The sequence below is a fragment of the Phasianus colchicus genome, chromosome 4 (assembly GCF_987193195.1).
Source record: "Phasianus colchicus chromosome 4, bPhaCol1.hap1.1, whole genome shotgun sequence".
Lineage (NCBI taxonomy): Eukaryota > Metazoa > Chordata > Aves > Galliformes > Phasianidae > Phasianus > Phasianus colchicus.
The window spans coordinates 55,460,075-55,488,072 of record NC_143439.1 but is presented as its reverse complement, the minus strand read 5'-3'; the positions used below and the strand labels follow the sequence as shown (position 1 = coordinate 55,488,072).

The following is a 27,998-nucleotide window of genomic DNA, read 5'->3' as shown; positions in this document are numbered from 1 at the left end:
GCTCCTCTGCCAAATCACACCTCATGGGTTCCTGCAGACAAACTCTGCGTTCTCGTTAGAAAGCCGTGGCAGAGCACAGACTGCTCCGGTGCTTACAGCATTGTCCCCAGAAACAAATAAACACTCATGCACAGCTAATGCTAAGGAGAAGCATTTACTTAAAAGGCCAAAAGGGGCCTGACCACTGAGAAAAAGAGCCTAAGTCTATACATCTAGTAATTTCCATCATACCATGCAGAAGCATGCACAGTGCTGTGACAATTCAGATGCTTTACTCCAGTGCTAGCGTAGAGGGTATGGAAATAAAGGGAAGCCACCTTGTGAATAAAACTTGCTCCAAATGCAGTTCTTCACAGCCACTTTTTGAGAAGAGGGACATTACCAGTATCACTTTCAGAAAAGTGTAAAAAGAGGTTATCAGGCAAAAAAGCACTTTGCAGGGTAATGAAGTATAATGGTATGGTTTTGGGGCTTCTCCAGGCAGGGTGCATGCTCTTCCACTGTTGCCCCATGGCACTTTGGGGGTTCTGGCTGCCCCTGCAGCAGAAATGTCTCCAGCAAGGCCAGCTGGGAGGGTGCCCTCTGCCCCTCTGCTGAGTGCTTCAGCACACAGAGCCAACAACAGAGCTCCAAGTGATGCTATTTCTAACTGGGAATGCCTTCTTCAATAATAGCATGACAGAAGAAACCCTGATATTTGCTGTTAGCTGCTTAGCTCTCATGCTTTAAACAGACATTCAAGTGCACTGACATTCAAGAACAGAAAGTTGAGTGGACACTGGTCCTCATCACAGCAATTTCAATTAGTTTTGTACAAGTTTCAACATTCAAACACCCCAGAGAAAGGAAAGGATGTGACAAAGAGGACTCTGTTAAACAATTAATGTCAGTTTCCATTATTGCTTCAGTCCCAATTTACAGAGCAAATAAATCAAAGTCACCACAGATGAAGCACACTAGCTGGCTAACACATGTCTATTCACAAATGACATGGCAGCAGGAACACATTAGTCAGGAAAATGACATTGCAAGATAACCTTTTAAAGGTTTAACTATGCAATTGCTCCTAATTGTCCTAAATTACTGTTTATAAAGAAATACATTTATTAGGTACAGCAGAAGCGGGGCTGAGGGGAGATGCAAAGCGGGATGGTTGGGTACATCACTGTCTGAGTAATAATCACTGAAGCAGCAACTTTCTGTTTTGCTCTCACAGCCTGAGTCTTGGTGTTGACAGCACTGGGGAGAAGCAGCACTGTGGCCAAATGCAGGATATTTCACAGTTTCAGCACTGTCATCTAGGAAGTCCGCGTTTCAGACTGCCATCCAACTTACTCACTAAACATCCAACTCAAGTAGGGTTGGAAATTATTTGCTAAATCTAAAGAAGCAGCTGTTAAGTAGTTAAGCCTCCTGAAGGAACTACAGCACATAACGAAATGGGGGTGGAGGACAATATCAAAAGTAAAACCATATGGCAAATATTTCTTAATGACTGTATCTTACAAAGCAATGGAACTCTTTAATGTAGAAGCAGTCATGCATCACTTCTCAACTACATGAACTTCTTAAAGCCCTTGGTTGTTGTTTTAAGATAAAGGCATAGGGGACGTAGGATTTTTCTGATCCCTGTATATTTCCACTTGGCTGAATCAGGTAAGGAACCTGAGGAACTAAATGCATGTGCTTAAGCAAGAGTTTCTAGCACATTTGGAATAGGTTCATTCTGAAGAAAAGTAAGAATTGGCATTTATGTACCAGAGGACACAACAGGGAAAGCTGCCTAACACAGCAAATTGCCAGAACACCAGATGACCCTCAAAGATGAGCAATCAAGGTGCCTAAATACTACAGAAAGTTTCTAACTGTATTTTTACATGTTTTCCTCTAATTCTTTAGTATTTCTACAGCACTAAAAATAATTATGTCTGAAAACACTTTATTAGTTGTGCAACAATCTTATTCTAATTGGTTTCTGCCTTCAGTAAAATGTCTCCAGAGATAGCGTCTTTTTGGCCAGTGAGAAGATCTAAGAAATGAGGCAATAATTTACCCACACAAAGGTATTTAAATCCTCTACCCCTGATAATTCTTTCTCCTTTGCTTACTCTTCCCATTGATGGAGCTGAGTTCAGCTGGTGGTTAGTGATTCATGCCTGCAATACCAGTTGTTGGCATGTGGAAAAGTATAGCATCGAGACTCGGACACCTCGTCTTTCAGAGACATCACTATGAGGAACATATATTGAGCAATGATGCAATTTTTCCTTAGATTTTTTTTTGTCCTTAAAAAAGTCCTGCAAAGTTTCAGAACATGCATCCTTACCATCACCAATCCCTCCCTGAAGCCAGTGCACAGAGTTTCTTGCCCAGGACTCTGCCGTAGCTGATCTGCAGTCAGCATAGGCACACTGATTCACTTCAGAAAACGGTCTAGATCATTATTCTGAAAATCTTTCCTTTTTATCAAATGCATGTCCCTGCCTTTCATTTTCAGTTATTACAAGGACAGCTTTTGCTTACTCCATTGCTAGGAAAGAAATCAATTAGTGAATGAGGAAGATGCCCTAAATTTTCTTCATCGATGATGTGAATGATGCGAAGGTCCTTCTTGATTCACACTGAATGGCTGAGACCTAAGCTGTGCTATTCATCCACAGCCCTGAGCTGGGGGCAATGGCAGCTTGCCATGTCTTTGTAAAGAGCCCAGGAAACTTCAGGCCTAATCCACAGCTGGCAGAAGTTATCATGGCTCCAGCAGCCAGCTCTGTGAGCAATTCAGAGCAGCCAGGTGGGTACCTGAACTCACAAGGGATCACCGCTTCAGCAGACCAACTCATTTCTCCTCGGTAGCCTAAGATCTATTCATAGCATAATTAACAAAGAAAATAAAAGATTTTCCCCCAGCTGAAAATATCTGCATGATCTAAAAATACCAGTACATTATGGCACTATTTGCAAAAGCACAAAAATGACTTGTGAGAGCATCTGGGGTTTCCAACAGGATTTAGTTCCTTCAAGACACGTATTAGCATAAGCTTGTCCTTAAGACTCACAATACCAAGAAAAATGGAGGGCTTGGTCCTTCTCACACATCAGGACACAGAGGCACTAAAAAGCTCACCATCACCACCCCAAAGTGCAGGGTAGGGGCAGATGGCATTTCAGTCCCAGTCCCACAAATCAACCTTTGCCACCCAAGGATGAGGAGCCACAGGCTGGATAGAAGCCCAGGAGAAGTTGGAGGGAAGGGATCAGGAGACAAGTGAATCAGTTCTTTCAGTGTTCCAGCTAAAAGAACACGAGGGATGAGGCCAGGGGCTGCTGGTGGAAAGAATCACACCCCAACCCAGTGAAGAAGAACCAATGGTATAAGAGGAATCATGTGCTCCACTCTACCTGCTCACAATCAGTCCTGTGCCATTATATAATTTGAAATTATTTTAACTTTTATTTTATTGCTCAGCTTCTTTGCAAATCTTTAGGCATCCTGCACCGTCTTACAGAATAAAAGCCCACACGATGCATTTGCATTAAAACAGTTTTCCAAGGTCTGTTAGTCTGGTCCCCATGAGACATTCCCATAATTGAAATGCTTAAGTCCAGAGCTATCAATTATCTTTAAAAACAAAATGGAGTCCCACTAGGAAAAAATTACAGCCAAGTTTCTTTATATGTAGTAGAAATGTGGGGATTAATTATCACCACCCCTGTGCAAATGCCTTTAGGGTATGAGAAGGAAACGAGAGATCACTTCTTGAAGGAGACAGCTGTACTCGTGCTCCTCACATCACCTGTAGACAAAATTCACTTGAACTGAGAGATCATGTTCTGACTTGAGCAGTCTCACTGCCCAATACAGGGACCATGTATGTATTGCATCTGTCTCACATACCATATCCCCACATCCTATTATTGATGCAGAAGCCTCAGTGCAGCTGGGTGCAGTTGGGTTTCTGGAGATAGTGTACTCATCTCAAGCAGTACGCCTCTGTGCATTACTTGCCATCCCACTCTCCCCAAATGCTGTTAAATAAATAGCGCAGTTATACATAGCACAGGTGCTGCAATGCCTGACTGTCAGAGCTGGGTCCCTGGATGGGACATCAGACCCACATCAGACCCACAAAAGAACCTTGTCATCCATGCTGCAATAGGAACTGAAGGTTGCCTAGCACAGCAGCCACAACCTTGCTCAGACAGCCAGCAGTGGCAGCAACGGCTTTGGCTGTGGTTTTGCAGGTATGGTTCACCACACCAGCCAGCCCTATCATCCCATAGGGTGCACAACCAAAGAGAACACCCTCAGTGAAACTCTGTTCTGCTTGTTTTCAGAGTGTAGGGATTTTCCAAGCAAAACGCAGTATTCACACAAAAAGTAACAGTACAAAAATAACTATACTTGTTATTATCTATGTACTCAATTTCTGCGGTCTCAGAAACTTCTCATGTTTATTCCTGGTATCTGAACTTGGGTTATTTTCCGTCTGAAAAGGCACTGATCTGACACTGTAAGACTTCTGTCAAGCATCTGGAATTAAAGCAGAACCACTTCAAGCCACGGTGCACACTATTTGCAAATAGGGTTTTCTTTAAGATCTTGCCCCGATCACCTGAAGCAATGCTGCTATAGCTCCTGTAAGACAGACTATCTTTTCAGGTGAAAAATCTAACCTTTTTGCTATAAACTAAACATGTCAGTTTAAAAGAGCCTACTAAATATTCTTCCAGCACAAAGTCACTTGTTTTATTGCTTCTAACGAGTTGTTGCAGTTCAGATGTTTCCATTACAGCCTGGCAATTAAGCTTCTAATAAACTGAAGAGCTACTAATTGACTTATTCATCTCCCAAACTGAGGATCCAGCTAGCAACCTGTAACACATTTTACATCTTCTGACCAAAATTCATTCACATTTTGCAAGCCATTTCAATTTCATTTGTGTAAACTGCATCTTTCCTTTCTGTGATAGTAATCTTTGATTCTGGAGAAAAGACAAAACAAAAATTCATCCGAGAGTAAGCTTTCATGCTGCAGATGTGTTAGCAGGACCAATGATAAGATATTGCTGTGCTCAAATCAGTGCGCTGGTGGCAGACCCAATATCAAAAATTTATGGTAATTGAAACCACAGAATCTTTGGAAATGCAGTCAATTTGACTCAGTATCAAAAGGTCACTCTATTCAATTTATGCTTGATGCTGAGCACAATATAGAGAAAACACCTGAAAGCAAATGATCTTATCAGCAGTTTGGGCCTCAGCATTTACTGACTACATAGGCTAATTTGCTGATTACTAAATAAATGCATTACCTACGTTCTGTACTGGTTTAGCTCACAGAGGGGCTTCTTCCCTTGCGCAGAACTTGGCTTCGTGAAAGCACTCACGGTTCTTAGAACGGACCGCATCTCTGTGACTCTGGGACACACAGGTGCCACACAGCACTGCTGTACCAATGTCCTCCCAGTGCCACGCTACTTACCACGGTCCCTGCGTGCTCCATATTGATGGGTGGGGAACTGTAGAGGAAGGAGCAGGCCTGGAACGTCTGTGGTAGTGTGGGTGGGAGAGCTGGGGCAGGCCGCTCCACTGCAGGGCCACACCGCCAGACCTGAGACACACATCTTCTTCCCCCATCACAGGCATTTGTTCACATCCTAAGGTCCTGAGCAACAACCCACGTGGTGATCATCAGCCACTGTCTGACTCCTATGACCTAAAGCAGGGCACAGAGTCACAGCCAGTGGCCAAGGGTCCCAATCCAGCAGCCCCTGATAAAGAAGGAGCATTTGAAAAACAGGGAAGAGGGGAAGGAGAAATGTTTGGGGAGATGGCTGGGGCTTTCCCTGTTGCAGTTTTCACTGACGATGTCAGCAGTATTTCAGTCCAAGTATTTCAAGCGCTGCTTGCTCAGATTTATTTACTTATGTGATTTATGGTACATGCCTACACTAATCTCTATGCACCCACATAAAACTTCAACATTCATATAACTTTGTTAGGCAGCATGGCATATTCAGCAGGAAAAAAAGAGCTACATTTATTTTCCCATGATTATTTCACACATGTAATTGATGTAAAAACCACTTTTTCCTCTCAATGATGACAGACATCCCTAAAAAATGCACCTGAATAGTAGCACAGACCCTGCCTTCAGGAACTACAAAGCGTCCTATTGTTGCTTTTGTTAATTCATTATTTCAGTGTTGCATTTGCTTTAGTTTCAATTATACTGGATGTGCTAGGACATCTATCACAATTCTTACTTCGTTCTAGAGTTATGAGATTCTATACAAACAAATTTCAGGGTAAAATTACAAACAATCGACCAGAGAAGAGTTTACATGTAATCTTTAATTTTGTTCAACTCTATGGTAGGTCTGTTTTGTGAAAACAGAACACACACACAGAGAAGTTCCATCTTAAATAGTAAAATAGACTCTCACATATGGAAAAAGAGGAATTTAGTTTGACTGGGAAATCAGCATTTTGTAAAGTAACAACTTTATTAAAAGCTTTTGATGATGTTTTATGATTTATCAGTGTGTTCAGCTTCATTGTACCTACTCCCCTCCAACTACAAAAGACACTGCAAACAGGAAAACTCCAGCCATGCCCCACAGGAGGCAAAATGCAGGCTTTGCTTAGGCTTGCAGTATGAAGGGATCAGGACATTGTTAATATGCCTGTGCTTCCTATAAATTCTTATTGTGATCCAACTGGATGGCTGCCATGTGGTCTCATCTCCTACACATTTGTGAGCTGGCTAAAGAGTCTATTGAGGCACAACACAAAAACTTGTTTACAAGGCTGAAGTAGCATTTACTTTAAGTACCCTCCCGGTAGGTCCCAGCAGAGGTGATAAATGACACACACATCATTTCAAAGGTAGGTCAACTAGAGAAAGAAAGATAGGAGATACCCTAAAAAACTAAGGAAATCATCACAGAGAGAAAAAAAAAACATAACTTCAGTTACATGTACTCTACTCTTACCAGCCTAAAATAGTTTCAAATAGACTGAGAAACTTTTCTACAGCCACCAAGGATACTCTTCATTATGAACAGATGTGTCTGAATTTTCAGCCAGTTTAGCATTTGGATTAGTTTATAAGTCCCATAATATACCTAACTACAGATTTCCTTGCTTTGTCACTATGTGATAAGACTTAAATGTTTTTTTATCACAATTTTGTGTATGTGAATCAAATCATAAACCAGAAATTGTGACTTGAAGACAGAAAACATTAAAAATAAATAAATATCACAGTAAAGCTGTCGGTAGCAAAGCCTTGACTATAGCAAGTCCATGGCTGGCTTGCTCCTAAGTTTGTTGGAACTCACTAGTTTTCATAGATAAAACTGGCAAAATCTGGAAAGGTAAAATAAATATAGAGTAAATACTGCCTATGTAAAACTACCTTGCTAGATGACGCTAAGACTATCTTGCTCACATACCCTCAGCCAGCCCCGCAGCTACGCCGCACACGTGTACAGGTGTGTGTTTGAGTTCCCACAGCTGCTGCCTCTCTTCTGCATTCAGAACTGAATATGTGGCTTCTTCTCTGCTACCCCTTTAAAACTGTATGTTCTTGGTCTCCAGTCTGCCATTGAAATGACGTAAAAGAACACATTATTCTCAGGGAGACACTGATGCTAACCAGCCTCTTTATCATCAGATGGAAACAAACCTAGGCATTTTTTGTGCTGCCCCTTTAAAAACTACTCCAAAGAGGCAGTCAGGTCCAGCTGTACCTATCAATGCACTAAATATCATATTAATTAGGCTGTAAGTTCCTTTAGGCAGGGACTGTCTTTTTGTTATGTGTTCACACGGTCCCTTTCACACTGGTGTCTTGATTTACAGTCAGGCTTTGAGATGCTGCCACGGCACCTACAATAAATAATTGTATGTACTTCTATTTAATTCTGCTAGTAACCAAAAGAAAAAGAACTTGGGCCCAGATGTTCGGCTGCTGTAAATCAGGGCCTCTCCACAGGTTTTAATGGAGCTCTGTAGATTTACACTAGCTGAGGATCTGGTCCCCTCTTGCTGGGTGTGCTGATGCTGAAGCGGGGGCTATACCTCCTGTGTGCTGTGCCAGTACCACCCAGCACTGGGACCAACAGCACTTCAGCAGGGTGGATGCAGGGCCACCAAGGGCTGTGGCATCAAGGGAGCTGTGCACCTAAGCTCTGCACTGCAATGTCTAAGAGCAGCTTAAACAGAGCATGGGTGTATCTAACCTATGATGTAGCCAACACTGTGCTCGCATTCACAGCTGGAAATGCACTGATATATCTGCTCGTGGCAAGTGCTTCTTCAGTTTAAAAGTTATCCCCACTGAAATTTAAACAAGTAACAGCTAGAGCCCATGTAACTCCATGTATGCAGGAGTCTAGTTAAAAGAAAGTAAAGGCTTTTTAAACACAGAGTACATGTAGTCCCAGGAATAAAAAAACATAAATGGCAGCCATTTGAAGAATGGAGGTGGATCCCTGTAGGTGACTGACTTCAGTTCCATTACAGCACCCTGGAAGGGAGAACCTGGTTAGGTGGTGCTCCTGGAGGAGGAAGAGACACACAGACACACAACCTCTGCTCTGAGGATGGGCACTATCACTGCTGGCAGCGAACAGTGGCAACATTCCTGTTCTGTAAACTGTTGCAGGGATTGCACACACACACACACACACACCACCAGTGAGTGAGAGTGGTAAGGAAAAGCAAAGTAAATGAGGTTGCACTTCATCCTACACATTAGTGAGGGGAAAAAAACCCAAGCCTATAGTATTTCCAGTACAAAAGAGTGACATGTAAGCAAATAATATTTTCACTCAGAGGGTGGTGATTCAGTGGAACAGGTTGCCCAAGGAGGTTGTGGATGCCTCATTCCTGGAGGCATTCAAGGCCAGGCTGGATGTGGCTCTGGGCAGCCTGGTCTGGTGGTTGGCAACGCTGCACATAGCAGGGGGGTTGAAAGTGGATGATCATTACAGTCCTTTTCAACCCATTCTGTGATTCTATGAATTCTGCAAAGTTTTGTATCCTGTAAGCCTGCCAGACTGCCAGACACAACTTCACAGCAGCCCAGGGTCCCACTCCCTGCTTCCACAGCGAAGGCAGCACCAGGCTTGAAGGAGGGCTGCCTGGCATTGGGTTCTCCCATGGATTACACTACCACAAACCAAAACAACCCACTGAAGTTTAATACAGGACAGAGTAAGTGCAAGTGAGAAGCAAGTCAGGATCTTTATGTTTGCCCTTCTGTCCCCAGGAAAAACAAAATCCATTCCTTCCCCTTCAGACACATCAATACAACAGCCCAGGCTGCGAGGGTTTGGCTTCACCATTGGCAATGCAGTGATGTTTATTTCCATTAGGCTGGGTCTATAAAACCCTCCTTTTATTTCTGCGCTTCCACAATTTCAAAACAGCAAGCCTGACATTCTGCTCTCTGACAAGCCACGCTGAATACTGGGATGTTTGAAAAATCTATACGAAGAAAGCTCTTAAGACAAGAGAGGCTGAGCGTTCTTGCCACAAATGGCTTGTTTGAGCTATCTCTCTTCCTCATGTTCGGCGGAAATCAGACAGCTTATTGGCTTAGCTTGTTAGGCCAGGTTAAAGGGATGCGATGCTGAAAGGCTCTTACAGAAGCTTACCCTTGGACTAAAAATAGCAGGCACTAGAGAATTATCTTAAATACTACCAAACTTGTTCTGCGCTGTGAATGCAGATAACTGTAATATGTTTCCATTTTTGGTAGTTTTACAGCTTTTTAAAGTTATGCTTGCTTTAGCTGACTATTTAATTAGTTTCTGATTCTATTTGCCACTTTTTCTCTCAGAGATATAGCCTGAGGGGTACTTTGCCTATGAATCCTTTGTATTTAGCAGTGTTGCTATTGTTAACATCTAATGAGCTGCTGGATTTGCCAAACACTCAGTATAGGTACAAACGCTTCTTTGAAATATAAATGTTTAACACATAGCAAATAGCAAATCAAAAGATACTCCAATGCTGCATCCTCACTCTCTCATTGCATATCTCATCAAAAGGGAATAAAAATAAAAATCTGCTTTATTGCGTTTAATTCTGAAATTCCAAACTGCATATCTGAATGAGACATTTTTAGCTCACAGAGCACGCCTTCAGAAGAAAACTAAATGTATTTGGTATTGTAAGAGGACTCATATCAGCAAGGCTCCATGGTCCAACATGCTGTCCTGCCAGCCAGACTGTGGAGCTGTTAAAAACCCACCTTGGGTAAGGCCAATTTCTACAGACAAATTCTATTCAAGGTCAAGCTAAAACCCAACTCTGCAGCCCAACTGAAGCTTCTTCCACTGTTAGGCAGATATCTGACTACTGTGGAGCTGGCAGAGCTTGTCCTCTTAGACACCATTTTTCTTTGACTCTCGCAGGATGAGAAATGTTTTTGCTCTTAAGTAGAGGAGGAATTCTCAGAATCCCTCACTACACATATACCTGGAGTCTTTATAGGCTAAAGCACAGTAGCATAACCTAGCCACATGTCTTGCAACTGCCAGTAAAGCCATCCATACGTCTTCATTTGGGAAGCAAGTTTTCTCTTTGAGTCAGGAGTTGAGTTTGCAGCCTCTCTGTCAAATAAATGCTGGGCTGCTGAGCAAGCCCTGCCTCAAAAACATTTCAGCCATCTATTCCTCAGCCCTGTCTTTCATAGTCAGGCAGCACAAAAAATACTCTGCCTTTATTATTGTGATTAACATTACTATCCATCTCCCACAGTTTCAAATTTCTACTGCTTTAGCATTACTCTGGCACTATGAAGACAACAGTGCTGTTGCAGTCTCCAGCCACATCATAAGGAAAAGGATCTTCACAAAGAATTTACAGTTTAAGCAGACACGATGAAGAAGGGAGGATTTGAATCCTCGCTTTATAGCAGGAGATTTGATGCACAGAGATAAATCAGTTCCTCCATGTCACAGGAAGCCCATGGGCACCCCAGTCTGAATGGACACAACAGAACACAGGGAGTCACACGGATCTCCCATCCTGGAGATGCCTGGATGAACAGTAGTAATATATTCAGAACAGCAGCACATTGCAGAGGAGAAAAGTTTGAGCCAGTGGGAAGAAGCATGGTCACAACTGAGTTCAGAAGAAAGCATTGGGAACGTATGGCTTAATGTGGTCAGCTGGAGCCAACTCTCAGAACACAGGAGGAAGAGGCTGTAATAAAACAGTAACTCACAGCAAGTGCCTTGGAAAGACTAAGGGTTCATAAAACGTATTGTTTAACTGGAGTCTTCAGTTTTCTCTTTGCATAAATTCCTTTGGAAAGATAAAAATATATAAAAAAAATTATTAACATCTGACCACGTTCCAGGCAGAAAAAGGGGGAAAAAAAAAGAGAGAGAGAGAGAAACCACTATTGCACTGCTGCTCACTTTTTACTTAGTACTTTATTTGATTTCTTTTGCTAGTGAAGTGACTATACTTCTGCTCTTTCTGGCTATAGTTTTAATAGCTCAAGATCAGAGATCTGCTGTTAGGATCCTGCTGAGCTGAAGTAACGTTCGGAGACGTAGCACTTGTCTGTGGACTTCCCCATGTAAGATCATCACCCACCACAGCCTGCAAAGGTCGTTAAAAAGTCCATAGGAAGACAGACAACAGTGATGGAGGAAGAAAGTGTCTTTGGCACAGGATCAGGGATAAAATACTTTCACAAGGGTATTTGTGGGATATCAGGCCAAGTGAATTGGAGTTAGTATGAGGAATTATGCCATTAACACCAGCAACAGATTAAGTCCTGATGATTTTCCTTGTGTATAAGGTAGAAGAAGACAGGGTAGATATTGTGTGTTTATTGAAGCGAGATAAGATATAATCTAACCAAATCGTGAAATGCAATTTGGGAAGATATTCGAAGAGTTATAGAGTCTGAATTAGCAGGTTTGTTTAATACCTACTGGTGCAATTATGTCCTGATGCAAAACAATTATTGGATTCCAGAAAGGAGAACATCAAGTGAAGTGGCCCTAATCTTTCATTAGCTGAGTAGCCTTTGGGGCCAGGAAGGACACCTGCACATACCCAAGAGTACAAGAATTCAAGAAGTAGGAGGCAGACATCTCCAAGAATTTTGGAGTGTACAAATTTGGCACAGGGAGATACATTTTCTCTGCACACAATTTAGATGGATTCAAACATTTACATAACTATATCTTGTAGGGTTTCTTTCTAATTCTATGAGCCTTTTGACTGCTTTGCTATTGAAAATAAACCTGTTATACCACACTATTGTTCTTACACCTTCCTCGCACAGTTATTTGGATAGGGCCTTTTCCATGAGAATAGTTTGGCAGCCAAAGCTAAAAAAGATGCCATTCTAGAACAGAACAGAGCTTTTATAATAAAAATTGGAACCATGCAATATTTGACCGAGATCTCATCTTAAGGCCTCTCAGGAGAACCTCAGCTAACTCGTGCATGGTTCCTATGTGAAATGCAGTAGTTTGCAATGAAACCTGCTTTTAGCTTCTGAGGTCAGCCAAACTCCCCTCTCATATCAGACTCTCTGGGGTTAAAAGTGATGAGGATTAATAAGGACTAATGTGAACTACCTCCAAATTCTCATATTTTCATAAGGATTTCCTTTTTTTTTTTTCTTTTTTTTTTCATTGGGAATACACCTGTATAATTAGTCAGGGATTTGAAATAACAGTGGATAATGAGTCTTGGTCAAAAACAACTAGAGAATACAACGCAGTTCTTGACAATACATTGAAGGAATTTCTTTATGATGGCTCTTTCAAAGATTTATTTGGGGGAAGAATTGGGAAAACCTAGCCATTCTGTTGAAAGGAAAGGAAGGGCAATGAGTACTACTGTAGAATCTTTTTTTTTTTTTTGCTGACTCAGTGAAGACACATTTGTCATTCAAAGCCAAATTAGAAAAGGGCATGGATCATGCTACATAGATGCTCAGTCTCAGTTATCAGGCAGGTACAGGCAGCTTCCAACACATCTACCTCCAAGTGCATCTAAAAAAAGGCAATCTCTTTTGGTGGATGTGGACAGAATGTCTTTGTCAAAATTTCAGTTTGAGCAAATACTGCAAAGCGGTTTAGCACGGGGAGGATTTGTTCCTGCAGAAATTGACACAAATTCCTTTAGGACAGGGGCAGCCACCCCAACTGCACAGCTCGGACTGCCAGGAGATAGAATTAGGGAAACTGGAAGATAACACTGTGGCCTAATGTAAACTCTTAAATCTGCTGTAAACAGAGTGGTAACATTGGCACACAATAAAACTGGTATCTGTCATTGCACTTCCACAAGCAGGTGTAGGAAAGGACTAGAAACATGAGTGGATTTTTGCTCATTTCTATGCATTCTGATAGGAAAAAAGTATGCTGAGAGAAGCTATAGTAAATTGCTATCACTGTATGAATGGAGGGCAAGCTGGAATGATTGCATAGTGGAGAACAATGTGAGGTCAATTGCAAAGGTTGCAGTTCAGGTTCCTGTTAAACAAGTGGTGCAACTTGGAAACACAGACTTGAGAAGGCAGCATTCCTGGACTTTTCAAGGTGGACTGACAGAAAAGTTTAGTATACACAGGAACCACTTTCTAAAAGCCTTCTGACATTCCTGCTGGGTCAGGCCACAGCTTCAAGAACACACACACACAGAAAAAAGAATTGGCCTTCTGTGGCCTATGAGCTCTAATCATCAGCTTTACTACAACGTTCCCTCCACCATTTTCTCTGTGTTCTTTCAAGACTCATTTGTTCCATCTCAGAAGAAAGCCTGAGAGAACTACTAATACAGAGCAAGAACTAATACATCCACCCAGAGCATCAGTCAGCTCTATGCAGAGACACGCTTTTGGTCCTCTAAGAGCTAATCCTGATTTGGGTGTATGAGCAACATCAGTGCTAACAAGCCATTTCTGCCTAGTTAAAAAGGGAGCAGAGGATCATTCCAATACCAGCATTTCTCAGCTGATGACGACTAGTCTTTTTTTTTTTTTTCCCTTTATTGTTTTTAGGTCTGGAGATAAACAAGTCTCTATGATAGGATGTACTAGCTAAGGCAGCTTTTCTCCAGATTTGGTAATTACGTTGATGCAGACAACATCTCCTAGCTGGGCTGGATGTAAGAACTTTGTTCCCAGAAAAGAATATGGTCCTGATCACAGTCAAGAAATCTGGTATGGCAGCTACTAAATGATCAGCTGAAAGCAGTGCAATTAATCTTAGTTTATGGGATAAGATTTTCAGGAGAGTTAGGTATCTATGACTAGTTTAAAAAGTAAATGCACAAAGAAGTAATGTGCCACCAGAATTGAAACAAAAAAGATTGCATGGAAAGTTATGCATTATGGATGATTTAGCAATATCATAGCAAAGGCTCCAACAAAAAGAGTGAAATCATCCCTATCTTCACATTTGTTGGCGGAATTTTAACAAGGGGCTCCTGGGAGCTCTTGGGGGCTCCTCCATGGCTCAACAGACAAATTAACTCATCAAAAGGAAGTTAGGGATGATTAACTAACAAGAGCCCCCTCCAGCCCATAACTGGCACATGGTTATTTCACCCAGATGGTGTTCACCTATGTGAAACTGGTAATGACAGTTTCAGATCAGATTTACAGAAAAACAGAGATAATAAGGTGCTGCAAGAGTGACACGATAGGAGTTATTGGTCTGTGATGCTCTAGACTGTGCCAGAGGCAGCAGAGCTGTTTTGTAATGTTAGGCTCTGTTTTGTAATGTTATCCTCTCTGCCCGAGAGATTTCCTGCTGTAAATGGGAGACTCAGTCTCCAGAGAAGTATTTGACCTGACCCTTCCTATACGAGAGTGGGATCAACAGCAAGGAAAATGACAAGAGATAGCAACACTCCCATCACATACAAGCCAGAACAGTTTGACACCTTTTTTTCTGAAAAATGGATGAATGCCTTTGTAGCATTAAGGACTGTGAAATATTTTCTTATGCCTTAGGAAAAAAACCTAAGTTTTTCTGGCTTTTCTCCAGATGCAATTGAGGTGACAATTTGTAAGATTTTGCCTAGTATCTTCATACAAGTACGAAGAGTGCTTGGTGGGCTTTTAAGGGCAGATGATACAGCCAATAAAATTCAAATCAGTCCCGATGGGGAAAAATGTAAGCACAAAACCAAAAAGAGAATTCCACTTAAAGAAAAAAAAATAAATCATACATTTCCACAAATATGTAGAGAAAAAGGCCTACAGCTCATTTTGAAAGTGGCCAGAGGGTCAAATGTCTTATAGGGCACAACCAATCAGATCACAGAATCATAGAATCACAGAATGGCTTGGGTTGGAAGGGACTTCAAGGATCACCAAGCTCCAACCGCCATGCCGCAAGCAGGGCCACCAACCCCCATACCTAATACTAGACCAGGCTGCCCAGGACCCCATCCAACCTGGCATTGAGCACCTCCAGGGATGGCACATACATCTCTCTGTTCCAGCACGTTACCGCTCTGTCTGTAAAGAACTTCCCTCTGACATCCAAATGTCAGTAAGCATGTACTAAAACTTTTGTATGTTAAAATAATTGCATCTTTTCTGCAAAAAACAATTGCATTTTTATGCATTAAAATAAATGCTCTCCTGAAAAGGCACGAGGTCCTCCTCCCTTGTTCTCCAACTTGTACAGTGGATCACATGATATCCAGGTGCTGCTAGTTAACTAACATGTATTTTAAAAAGTCCTCTTAAAACTCACGTCATATCTGATTTTCACAGAAGGTCACTGACTGCTCTGTGGAAGCACACAAACCTACAACATTCTCACCAAAGCCAAAATCCCAGTGGGAAGTCTCACTTCCATCACATTAATTACCTTCTTCCTCGACTGCAGGTCCCGAATTGCTGTCACTGCTTAAATAGCAACCTGGGAGAACAACAACTGGTTTTCACTTTTTTTCCCCCACAAAGGTTTAGCGAATTTTCAAAAGCAATTTTGAGTTCCCCCCAGGAGATACGACCATTCATGAGGAAATGCCCATTACTTCTTCTAGCAGCTCACAGGGAAGGACATTCCTTTCATCAACCCCATCCTCTAGATACCTATTATCGCCACTTCCTTGAAACTAATCTCTTGGGTCAGAAACAAGTTTGTCACCCAATTTCTCTATTTTCAGGCAAGCGCATCTCCTGTAGGCGAGATTTGCAGCCCACCAAGCCACTTGATGGACCACTGCTCTGAACCCCTCTGAAGATTTAATATTGCTGAGCACTCAAGGAGCAGCTGTGACAACAGATGGAAGTATAGAGGAGTAGGAAACTCTCTGCCTGTTTGCCACCTATAACCTTGTAACATGATTGGAAGGGCCAATCCTCCTAAACTTCATCTGATGAGCTAGATGGCTGTGAGCAGTTCAGGCCACTCAATGCTGTCATAAATTAACAACTCTACCACTGGAAGCCAACACTGCAGTTCCTAATAGAAAACACTCTGCTCTTTTGGCATCCTCTTAGCCATTAGGCATACCACTACGGACCAGCACTCTGTTGTGTTGCTTACAGTAAAGCACAAAAGCACAGACACGAGTGAGGAAATGTAAGTGTTAATTCAGTGCATTGCACAGCTAAGACTTCATAACAACACCAAAATATCAGTAGGTTTGGATTTTTTGCTTTCATAAACAAAATCCAGTGATTGCTCATGTGGTGAAGAGCAAACTCCAAACATGGCCCTTCAGACTCATCATCACCGCAAAGTGCTAATTAATTCCTCAATCAGTACAAAGAAAGGCTGTTGTTCTGCGTTCTCAGAACTGAAATCCTGCCAAAGCCATCACCTATGTGTCCCTAAGGGGCTGCTTTCCATCGAGACCTGAAGCCAGCCTTCATGGCTGAATATCCATGTACATGCAGATTGATCTCTCTGCCCATCAACACTGCAATTTGTCACTTGTAAACTTAGGCACATGCATAAAATTTCCAAAATTAAAAAAAAAAACAGACACTGGAGGAAAAGGCCCAAAAAACTGGCAGGCAGCAACGTGCCAGAAAGGCTGCAAATTTCTGGTGCATCTGGTTATTAACCACAGTACTGTAACAGGAGCTACAGGTGGGTAAGATCTCAGAGACACACACCCAGGCAGACACATGGTGTTCTTCTTTTCTCCTTTCACATGGAAAAAAAAATGCACAATTAAATACCAAAACTTTCTCCTGCAACTAATTTGCTCTATATGCAGTTTCCTCCCCCTGACCTACACATGTACAATAGGTTAGCAGCACTACGAAAAAAAAAATCCTAAATTAAACTTTACTATGATTTTATCATTCTGTAATGGCATGGACTTGAGTTAATGTTAAGTGGGATGGGGCAGCAGGAGAAGAGCATGCCAGGGTTAAGATAGAGCGTTTAGTAGCAATTAGCAATGATGCACAGTATAAAAATAGCAACAATATTTTTTTTTAAAAAGAGGCTACACTGGAAATAAAACCATTAAGGGAAATAAATTTAACAGTTTGGCCAATTAACATTTCTTTAAGAAAGGCAAACTTTCTGTTGTTGTTGTTAAACAAATGGGGAAGTAGAAAAACAGGAAAGCTCTACTGAAAATATTCACTTCACACTAGCAAAGACTCAGCGAGCATTTTTCCAACAAAAGGCAGAGCCACCGTCCCACTTTTTTGTGACCCCCTCTGCAGTTCCAGGGAGAAAATATTTAGTTGAACATTATCGTAAGCCAGAATATGGCTCTATTTATGTGACAAGTTGACAACATACAATTTCATGCTTGTTGAACTGATCTGTGTTATATATTCACTGCGAATATTATGAAGCCTCACCATTATAAATATGAAACTGTATACACTTATTCAAAATAACTCCTGCAGTAGCAATTTATAGCTTGGTTGTTTGCGTGCATATGAAGTCCAAATGCTACCTTAAAAAGCTGCATCTCACTAAAACAGATGTGGAGTGTGACTGTGACCAAAGTGGATTTAAGATGACCTCTGTGAAAGGAGGCTATTACATTTTTGTCTGTATGGCAGCTGACACCAGTTTGTATTTAGATATGTAGCCAGTGGGAACACAGTGTAACACAGTGTCCTTAAGGGCTCGTTTTAACATGGGCCAAGACATTCGTCTAATGACCTAATTAGCTCACTACTGTTCTGCTAAGCACTGTGCCTCCCTCTGCAAAAAGGACAGGTACTCAGTTGAGTGTAGACACGGCAGCATCTGAAGCCTCGGCTGCTGCAGGTGAATTCCTGGCAGAGCAGTGAAATATCTCCTTAATGGGACTGTGGAGAAGATCAGTTGCATTTTCTTGATCACACGCCTGGGGAATGGTCTTGGTGGCCTCATACATCAAACAATAAGCTCTCAAAGCAATTGTGTTTTTTTTGTTCATCTGGGAGTTCTTTCCTGCCTGAAGGTTTCAACCAATGTGTGAGGCTCTGGCACAAAAATAGAGGCAAGTTTAGACAGTCTGCAGTTTGTCCAATCAGGAAAAAAAAAAAAAAAAGAAAGAGCAGCACACTCAATATAGGACATTTGCATAAATTTTTTCCAATTACATAGCAGCTGGATTGAGTGAAATAAACTCCATTTACTGCTTGAGCATTTTAAAATGTCAGCACAGCTAGCCATAGACTGTAGTTTACATACACCTTCCACACAGACGTAATGCTATTGGACTGGGCTCCTATTTAGTATGGGCAGAAATCTGAGTCAGGCCAGAGGCATTTGCAAAGGTAACGCATTCAAATGCTATGAAACTTGACACTGCTCTATTAGGAATATAAAAATTCTTGCTCCTTTGCCCAGTCTCTGATATTTTCTTCCCCTGGAATTGAGGGTCTTCCTTCTACTCTCAAAAACTGTTTTTATGACACACTGTTACCTTTTATTGTTCTTGCAAAGTTTCCTATCCCAAATCTGCATCTTCAGCTTTTGATGTTTATTTTTGTTTTAAACCTACAATGTTGTCTGTTTCCCTATTAAACCTATCCTGTAACCACATACTGTACATTCATTTCTCTGGGACCTCGGTAGCTCTTATCTGTTTGCTTTTATGATCTCTTATGAAGTGCTAGGAATAGCAATTTGCAGTGCTGTTTGTAAAGTCATCTCAGCCTGAACTCCTTCCCCTTTTTTGTCATACAGTGATACTCTCAGCAGTGAAATCCCATTTGCCATAGAAGAATTTCATTACAGGATGCACTTTAGAGGGACACAAGTTCCAAAGTATCCTGTATGTGCTTATCATGTAAAACATTTAATGTGCATTAATCTGAATTTCAAAAAAGGACTTACTGGAGCAGCAGCCTACATGTTGGCATGTCCTGCGTTACCTTCTGATTCACTGACACGCTGCCCGCCCCATGTTACTGCCCAGAGCTATTTAGTTTCTTTTCTCTAAGGCCACAGACATGCTGCTATGCTGTTCACACAATCTCAGTTCTTTTAAGCACTTTGATAAGCTTTATTCTGCCATTATACCATCTATGCCATTAAACACAATGTTTAAGTTCTATGTTAAATCACAATCAGTTCCTATTAACTGTTCCAAGCTCCTCATTTTTATCAACAGTTACTTTATTAAATCCTTAATAATATAGATGGAATAGTTAGTTAATTTGTGTGTTGAGCCATGGATGTTAATTTGTAAACATAATAACATACTGCAATCATTTGCATAATAGCATTTTAATCTTTTTAGTAAAAGCTGTAATTCCCTACAAAGTACGCTGCAGAAGAAACTAAGTGACTATTGGTAATAATAAAAAAGGCCTTAAAATTCTGATCCTATTATAGTGTTGGAACATACCCAAACTGCTACCATAATCTCTGAAATGTTACTGTTCTCTGATTTAGGTGTCTGTGTCAAGAATAAAAATGAAGTATAACTGGTAGCAGTAGACTATTTCCTAAATGTAATTTAGTATTCACTAAGCACCAGCACTTTGCAAATAGCTCTGAGGCTTTCCTTCAAAGTTCAGAGCTCTAGTTATGCATATTGTGTGAGGTACACCATGCAGCTCACCTCCAGACTTTGTTGTGCTGAATAGATGGCTATGATAAATCATGCTGATTTGGCATTGAAGGGCATCAGCCATCAAGGGTTTGACTACTATGTCTTTTTGTCCCCAGAGATTATATCTCCTTGAACTGCCTGCCCTGGGCTACTAGTTCTGGAGAAAATTAAAAAGTGGAAAAAATGCTAGGAGAGGCCAGTACAGAAAATCTATACAGGCTCAGTTCTCTGGAAACCCATTAACACCAGTCACAAGACTGGCAAAGAAAACATTGGTCGTTGTTTAAAAGTCAGGCCAAGTCATTTTACGCAAGATCTGGTAATTCATTAATCAATCTGGCTGCAAACCTTGAATGAATAACCTGAAATAGTAGAAGAGACTGGCAGCATCACAGAATGTAAGAGACTCTACAACACGAACCATGCAATTACCCTGGTGACGTTTAGGGCTCCCCTCCACAATCCTCATCCTCCTGATGCAAACCCTTCCAAATAAGAAATCATTAATCCCTATGAATTTTCCTGCTGCTGGGACTATGAGAGTATGAATCTTTCTCTCCTCATATTCTCACTGCTTATAAGGCAGCATTTTTGGCAGCCTAGAATAAAATACAGTAGCCAATTCAGGCTTTCAAAAAACATGGCGCATATAGCATGGCCCTGAAAAGTAACCTGGGCTACACCTATGCAAAACAAGTAACAATAAAGTCATCAAATATGTTGAGCATTTCTCTGGAGCACAGAATTATGTAAGCAACAAATCCACAGGCAGGCCAGCAACTCTGGTTTTCTGAAGTCTTTTGAAAGGCTAAAAGTGTGTCTTTTCAAATATGAGAATAGCACAGTTACAGATATTTTACACAGGTTCATTATAGTTTAATAGGCTATTTTCTATCTATAGGTTGCATTTTTTCTCTTTACCTCAATTGAGCTATTTGTAAGTAATGCCAACAAAGAGATATACCCACTGCAGATACCTTACCTTTCCAAAATGTTAAGGCATGGGTCATAAATAATTTTAAATATGACTAACCTTCTCTGATAGAATATGGTATATTTGAAGAAACCTCAGGGGACAAACTCTTCCCATTCACGTCACATCAAGTTCTACAGCTCACACAGCACCGACTTGAAGAAAGGAAAGCTAACCATTTTGATTTTCTAACATAAGCTGAATTGATTTGTCACAAACACAATTTTTTAAGGACTGGTTCTTTGCAAAAACAAATAAAGAAGATGAACGAAACAGTGAAACATCTACATAACTGATCTTGGGTGACTTGTTAATCATATAGTTCCACAAACTTGTGACACTATAGAGTGGCCTCAGAATGGCTACAGAATGAACGCCTTCATTATGTACTTCTAGTACTCAGAACAAGAGTCAAACAAAACTAGGTGAAAAACTGTAACACTGAAGTTACAAAGCTGTGAACAGAAAGAAATCAACTAATTGATAATATGCATACATACAGACTCAGGTAAGAAGAAGAAGCAGTGTGTTGGGGCAAACAGGACAGGTTGGGTTCAGGATTCTGTGCACTGTCATGTGAGCAGAATAAGGCAGCAATGAGCAAGCCACTTCTGCAAGATACTTCAGTGTGCTTCGGTGCTGGACTGAAGGCCAATATCTCACCACACCTAGGCAGATGGGGGCAGGGACTTATACTCAACAGTTACATGCTATCTAGACTAATTAGAGCTTTATCTCGTTTGGCTCCTAGTTGCTACCATAACTATTAATAATTTCTCTTCCATGAGACTTGAGTGCTAGTGGAGTTATCTAGGTTTGTGGGTGCTCAGTTCAAGCAAGTTTCTGGGACCATGAGTTGCAGAACACCTGAAAATTCAAAATACTAAAATATAGTATTTCTTAAAATATTTACAAAAAAAGAAAAAAAAGTGTACCAGCTTGAGACAGTGATTTTTGAACACAGGCCTCCACCCCGACAAAAGTGTACTACATTCATAACTTAAAGAAGAGTGTGCTTCATTCAAGGTTAGGTTTTGCAATTAACACTGCACGGCTTGTTCAATTAACACTGTACTTGTGCTTCCCGACATAATTCACCATTCTACTTCTTTCCCTTCCAGTCCAAAGAAATTGCATTTCTATTTTCAAATGACTAGGCCTCATCTGGAAGCTTAAGTTAAATAAAACTTATTACTCCCACAATGATACGAGAGTTTTGTTGGTTTTTTTTTTTTTTTTTAAGTTATTTATGATATTTTCTTTAGAAAGAAAAGCCAGTGTGGATCAATATGGAAAAATCCAGAGATTACCAAATGGGAAACTATATAAAACTTTAGTTCTCTGATTTAAAACAAATAGTTCCTTGCAGAGCATCTGAGATAACCTCTGGAGAAAGAACACATCTTGTTCTGTTCTTGAGCACCCCCAGTCGTCACATTACAGAGCAGCAGAGAGAAGAAATAGTGCTATGTATCCAGCTGCACAATGGAGAATGGGGACAGGGTTAATGCATGGGAGGAGAAAATAACTGTTTCATTCCCATTTTTCTGGGCCAAGCAACAAAGAAATAGCAATACAACACCACAAAACTGAAAACTCTCACCCTAGCACTGCAGTACTGCAAAATGCTATTAGAGAACAATTTGTCCTTACAGTAAGGTAAGCATGGGCCAAGCTGTGCTGTCAGAGACAGTGAGGCATCCTATAACCGAAGTTTGTGGGTGCAAGGAAAGCCAGGAACTTACGGAAAGGACAACAGAATTCACCAGTTAGGAAAAAAGTTACATATTTCATTTCCAAATCATTATTTCTGACATACCAGTTGCTGTCTAGATGCATCCCCTCCAGCTGCATGCCACCTACTTCTTCACATTTGGGCTGCTCATCTTCAAGATGCACCCAGACCAACGAGGTTCCTGAGAAGACCAGTACCTCCTTGCCATCACATCCCAGTAAGGTTAGGTACCAGCCTGGATGCTCGTCTCACTGTCTACAACATGCTTTGATTTTCAGAACTGGAACTGTCTCAGGTAGGAAGAGATAATTACTATCCAAGTAACACAGATGAATCATCACTATGTAAACAAGACAATTTTGTATGTGGTGGTGCTGGCCACCATTGCAGACAGTGCAGTGCAGCACATGACCAGCTAGAAGCCTGTGGTCAAGTTCCAGCGTTTCTACTGGAACAGTCTGTATGCTTCAAGACGATGGATGCTTTATTATATTACTTATCAGGAACTCAAATTTTGACAGCCTATCTTTCCCTGATTCTTCCAAAAGAAAAATGCCTCTGTATTTGGCTTTTGATGAATGAGGAAAAATACATATCCTCAGTTACAACAAAAGCAAACCCACTCCGTGCAGTGCTAATTCTGATCTCAGCTGCGTGTTGCCCGTCCTGCTGTCAGCCTGCTACTGACCACCAAAAACTGACATGCGTCAAGCTGAAATTCATGTGGGGGTGCAACTGAAATTCAAGAACACGGCATCTTTTTGAAGTTTCATAAACTGTGATGTGGACCATTATAAAAACTAATGAAGAGAGAGGGTTAAAGCATTTTGATTTGAATAAAATTATTTACAAACTATTTTGTTGTGAACTGTAGAAGACTGAATACAGGTGGCCACCTCCTATCATCAGCTACACTGATAAGTATAAATCCAAAGTAACCTTATCAGCACCAGGGAGGTCACCATCAGTTTATAACTGTATACAAAAAAGAAGAATCTCATTCAGGACATCCTAGGCAAGCTATATTTTACGTTCAGAAGCATTTTACTACACTGTGGCAGTTAATCTTTTCCAGCTATTAAGCTGCAGAGTGATCATCTGGGGCTTCCCCCAGCAAGTGGGGCTGGCTGGACTTCCTGGGTCAGCCACGGGAAAGGCAGCCCCAGCCGCTTACTGCTGCATAAGGTCTTTCTGCCAGCTAATCAATTTATTGCCCAATTTCCCAGCCTGTGGACGATCTACTACATTTTCTATCATCATAGAGAGAAGGTGGCTAAAGGGTCTGGGAGGACCGGCAGCCCCATTGCTATGGGGTGGCGAATCATGAAGGTTTGACACAATGAAAGAAAGAAGATTGGAGACAGAGATAAAGAGACTGCAACCTCCTCCTGCACACCCTGAACCCCAACGCAATACTTTAAAGAAAACATTTAAGTCTGTCCTTCAGACATCCCACACCATCAGCAAGTATCAGCCCTCACTGCTTTGTCTGCCATATCTACCCATTTCCTTTCCCACACTCAACCTAAGAGGTTTTCATTTGTATGAAAACTGTCTTGCACTGCAATGCTACAAGTGGGAATTTTTGATGCAGTGAAGACCTTCAGGAATCACAGAATCATAGTATAGCTTGGGTTGGAAAGGATCTTAAAGATCACCTGGCTCCAACCTCACTACCATGAGCAGGGCTGCCACCCACCAGACTAAGCTGCCCAGGGTCCACCAAACCTGGCTTTCTGTGGATGGGGCATCCACAGCTTCTCTGAGCAGCCTGTGCCAGTGCCCACCACAGGAAAGAGGCACTGGCCCCCAGCTCTCCACCAGCCAACAGCTGCCTGCACTCTGCTCCTTTCCAGGGAGTGCAAGAGGAAAACAGCAAACAGGTTTCAACTTTTGTTTTTCCTCACCACTGACAATTGTGCAACTCCTCCTTGTTACGCCACAGTGCTGTGTACTTTAGGCACTCTTCATCCATTTCCTTTCAAAAATCAAAACTTCCATTTAATTCTTTTCAAGGTTGTTTTCCCCCCCTCTCCAGATCACAGGCCTGCTTTTGATCATGAGGATTAAAGGCACCAGGCGGAACCTGTAACGCACATCACCACGTTTGCTGTTTCTTAATGAGGGAAAGATAGTAAAACCACTGCCCACCAGGCTAAAGAAAAAAAAAGAAAAAAAAAAAAACATGGATTCACTGGAATCGCCTTCCCTTACCTCAAAGATGTTGGCAGGCTCATTGCTGTACTGGCTGGAGATGACCTCAGACTGGTCGCTGTACCACTTGAGCCCCCCCAAGAAGCTGTCTGCATCCAGGTCGTTCACGTCTAATTCGGAGAGGTCAAGTTCTGGGAGGTCTGGGCAGAGAGGCTGGTCTTCACCAACCAGAGCAGCACACTGCAGGAAACAGCAATGTAGAAACAGTTTCATTAATTGCCAGGAATCTATTAACTTTAATATCATGTGATAAGAATTAAGCCTCGATTAAGCTATAGCACAGGGTCACTAGAATTGTTTTCTGGAATTAAAAAACCACACTATTAGATCTTTTCTAGCACTGGACAGTTATGCAAAGAGGAGGGGGAAATAGGAGGGCATAATCCATAATAGGAAGGCATAAGCTGCCTTCTCTATCATGTCTCTGTACAGGAACAGTGAATTTCCTTTTTCCTGTAGCCTTTGACAACAATAGCATCCAAAGGTTTATAAAATCCAACAGCAGAAGCCAAAGTGCGACCTTATTCTGCTGCTGCTTCAGAGCGAACCAGTGAAGGTAGAAGTTACAGATGAATACCTCTGGGCAAGGTCTTTCCTGCATTTCCTGATGCATTCAGGTTACGGAGGCACAGCCTGTTACAGCCTTCAGCCCTGGAGCTAGCTCAAGCTGGAGATGCTCGCACTTTTGCTCTTCCAGATTCTTACCACAGTCCTCGAGGTGAGATATGATGGTGGTTGCCACATAGGCAGAACAAAGCATGGGGTAGGGATGCTGTTATGTCATTTCCTCAGTGTCTGAACGATGGGCAGAGCTCAGCTACCTAGTTACAAAGCAGGGGCCTGGCTGGTGGGGTATGTTCTGAACATCCCTGCGCTCACCTCTAGGTGACAGGGGCAGTCAAGTCGTTGCCCCAGTACAGGGCCTCCTATCCAGCCCCTAGCTGTCCCTCCCCGATGTGGCTGTGTTGAAGGACTGGAGGGTTTTGTTGGTTTTTTTTTCCTCCAGCAGCCCCACAGCAGTCTGCTGCTGACTAAGCAACGCCAATGGAGAAGACCTGTGGAACACTTTGCTTTCTGTAGGGAACAAAAATCTCTTCAGTAGAGCAACATGTTTTTGCCTCCATGACTTGTGAACAGTGCAGTGATAAATACAAATAAACTTGGAATAAGTATCCTTTTGTATGCCAGTATGAAGCTAGATAGAGTATTGACTGACCTACTAAGCAAGAAAAAAGTTAATATCGCACACCCACTTTAGCATAGCAATTGAAATGTTAGAGTATCCATCAAACCCAATCCTTAATTATGGAAAACATGTAGGAACAGCTTGGCAAACAGTGGAGCCCCATATGTCAATGCCGTTCGATAAAGCAATGCCTCCTGCACTGTACCATGTACCTTTAGAACCCACTTCCAGACTTCCACATTGACATGGAGATCCCACAAAACACCCCGCCACCATTTACAGCTGACAGACACTGACTGGTTAAAAGCTGTAAGGTCAGCTGAGCCTAAATGCTTCCACAACAAGCACTTCACAAAATCACAGAACCATGGAACGGTTTGGCTTGGAAGGGACTTTAACAAACATCCAGTTCCAACGCCCTGCCGTGGGCACAGTTGCCACCTGCCCAGCCTGCCCAGGGTCCATCCAGCCTGGCCTTGAACACCTCCAGAGATGGGGCATCCACATCTCCTCTGGGCAGCCTGAATAAAAATATTCTGAATAAAAAATCTCTTTCCAATACCTAACCTAAATCTCCCCTCTTTTAGTTTAAATCTGTTCCCCCTTGTCCTGTCACTACCAGAACATGTAAAAAGTCAGTCTCCCTCCTGTATGAAAGTTTTCTTTAAGCAACAGGGGGCCGCAATGATGTCTCCCCAGAGCTTTCTCTTCTTCAGGTTGAACAAGCCCAACTCCCCCAACTTCTCTTCATAGGAGAGCTGCTCCAGCCCTTTGATCATCTTCATGTGTCCTCTGGACCCACTCCAACAGCTCCACATCTTCCTTGCTCTGGGGGCCACTCACTGGCTGCTAAGGGAGATCTTGAGCACACCCAGCCGGCAGGCTGTCCTCTGCTGCTATCAGCTGCCTGGGTGCTTTGAACGATTTCCCAACTTTGGATTGAAGTCAACCCAGAAAATACCACCTTCTGAAGAGAGCAGTCTGAGCGCAATAACATCATGTCCATCGCTGGGAATTGTTCAGTATTCGTTATGTCCCTCTCCAAAGGACTGCCTTTCACAGCACATGAACGGGAGCTTCTGAAGGAGCATCTCATTGAGGGTTTGGCCTCCGGGAGGCTCGGCGGCTGGCAGCAGCGTGGCCACGAGCAGGGCTCCTGTGCTGGCACACAGAGCCAGTGCAGCTGTGCAGGCTGTAATTCAGCAACCAACTTCTATGTGTAGCAGGACGCTGAGCGATAACCACACAGCAGGCCAAGGGGTGAAGAACAAGGAGGCTGAAAAACAAGGCTCAGAAATAACACTTGCTTCTATTTCTGCTATTTAAGGGGCTGCAGAACTTCAAGAAGTCAAAATCTCATGTCATTTTCAATGCACACCTTATTATTATTATTTTGGACACAGAAGAAAACAAATTAAAAAGGAGTTCCCTCTTCTTTAGTGCTAGACATCATCTTCCAGGAGCAAGCTTATAATGTAGATAGGACCTTTCTGACACTTGGCCAAAATCTCCAATTTCATTAAAAGATAATCTAGTTTTTGACTGAACAGGTAGATTCTCAGCATCACTCACGTTTGTGTTGTGGAGGGCAGTAGTTTGTATCTGATGCCGCAGACTTGTAAAGTATCCTGCTGATCTGTTTATGCTTTCATTTGTAAAAATAGCTTCACTCTGTGAACTACCCACTTAAACATGTTATTTCTCAGTTACATGTATTTTTAAGTTCCTACCATGGGCTTTTCAAGCAACATAAACAACTGTATTAAAAAAAATTCTGCTCATCACAGCTTTCATTTGCCTATAATGACTGCAATGTCACTTAAAAAATGCAATTGCTGAAATGAAGTATATATGCTCT

At 41.9% G+C, this 27,998-nt stretch overlaps 1 protein-coding gene across 2 annotated transcripts in view; it reads right to left on the bottom strand.

The window, feature by feature from the left end:
- PPARGC1A (PPARG coactivator 1 alpha) overlaps positions 1-27,998 on the bottom strand; it is a 344,564-nt gene that overhangs the window by 31,663 nt on the left and 284,903 nt on the right. For both annotated transcript variants that reach the window (XM_090139600.1, XM_031588431.2), the window contains exon 2: positions 24,955-25,134. In XM_090139600.1, the coding sequence (XP_089995726.1) occupies positions 24,955-25,134 (180 nt within the window). The remainder of the gene's footprint in view (positions 1-24,954; positions 25,135-27,998) is intronic.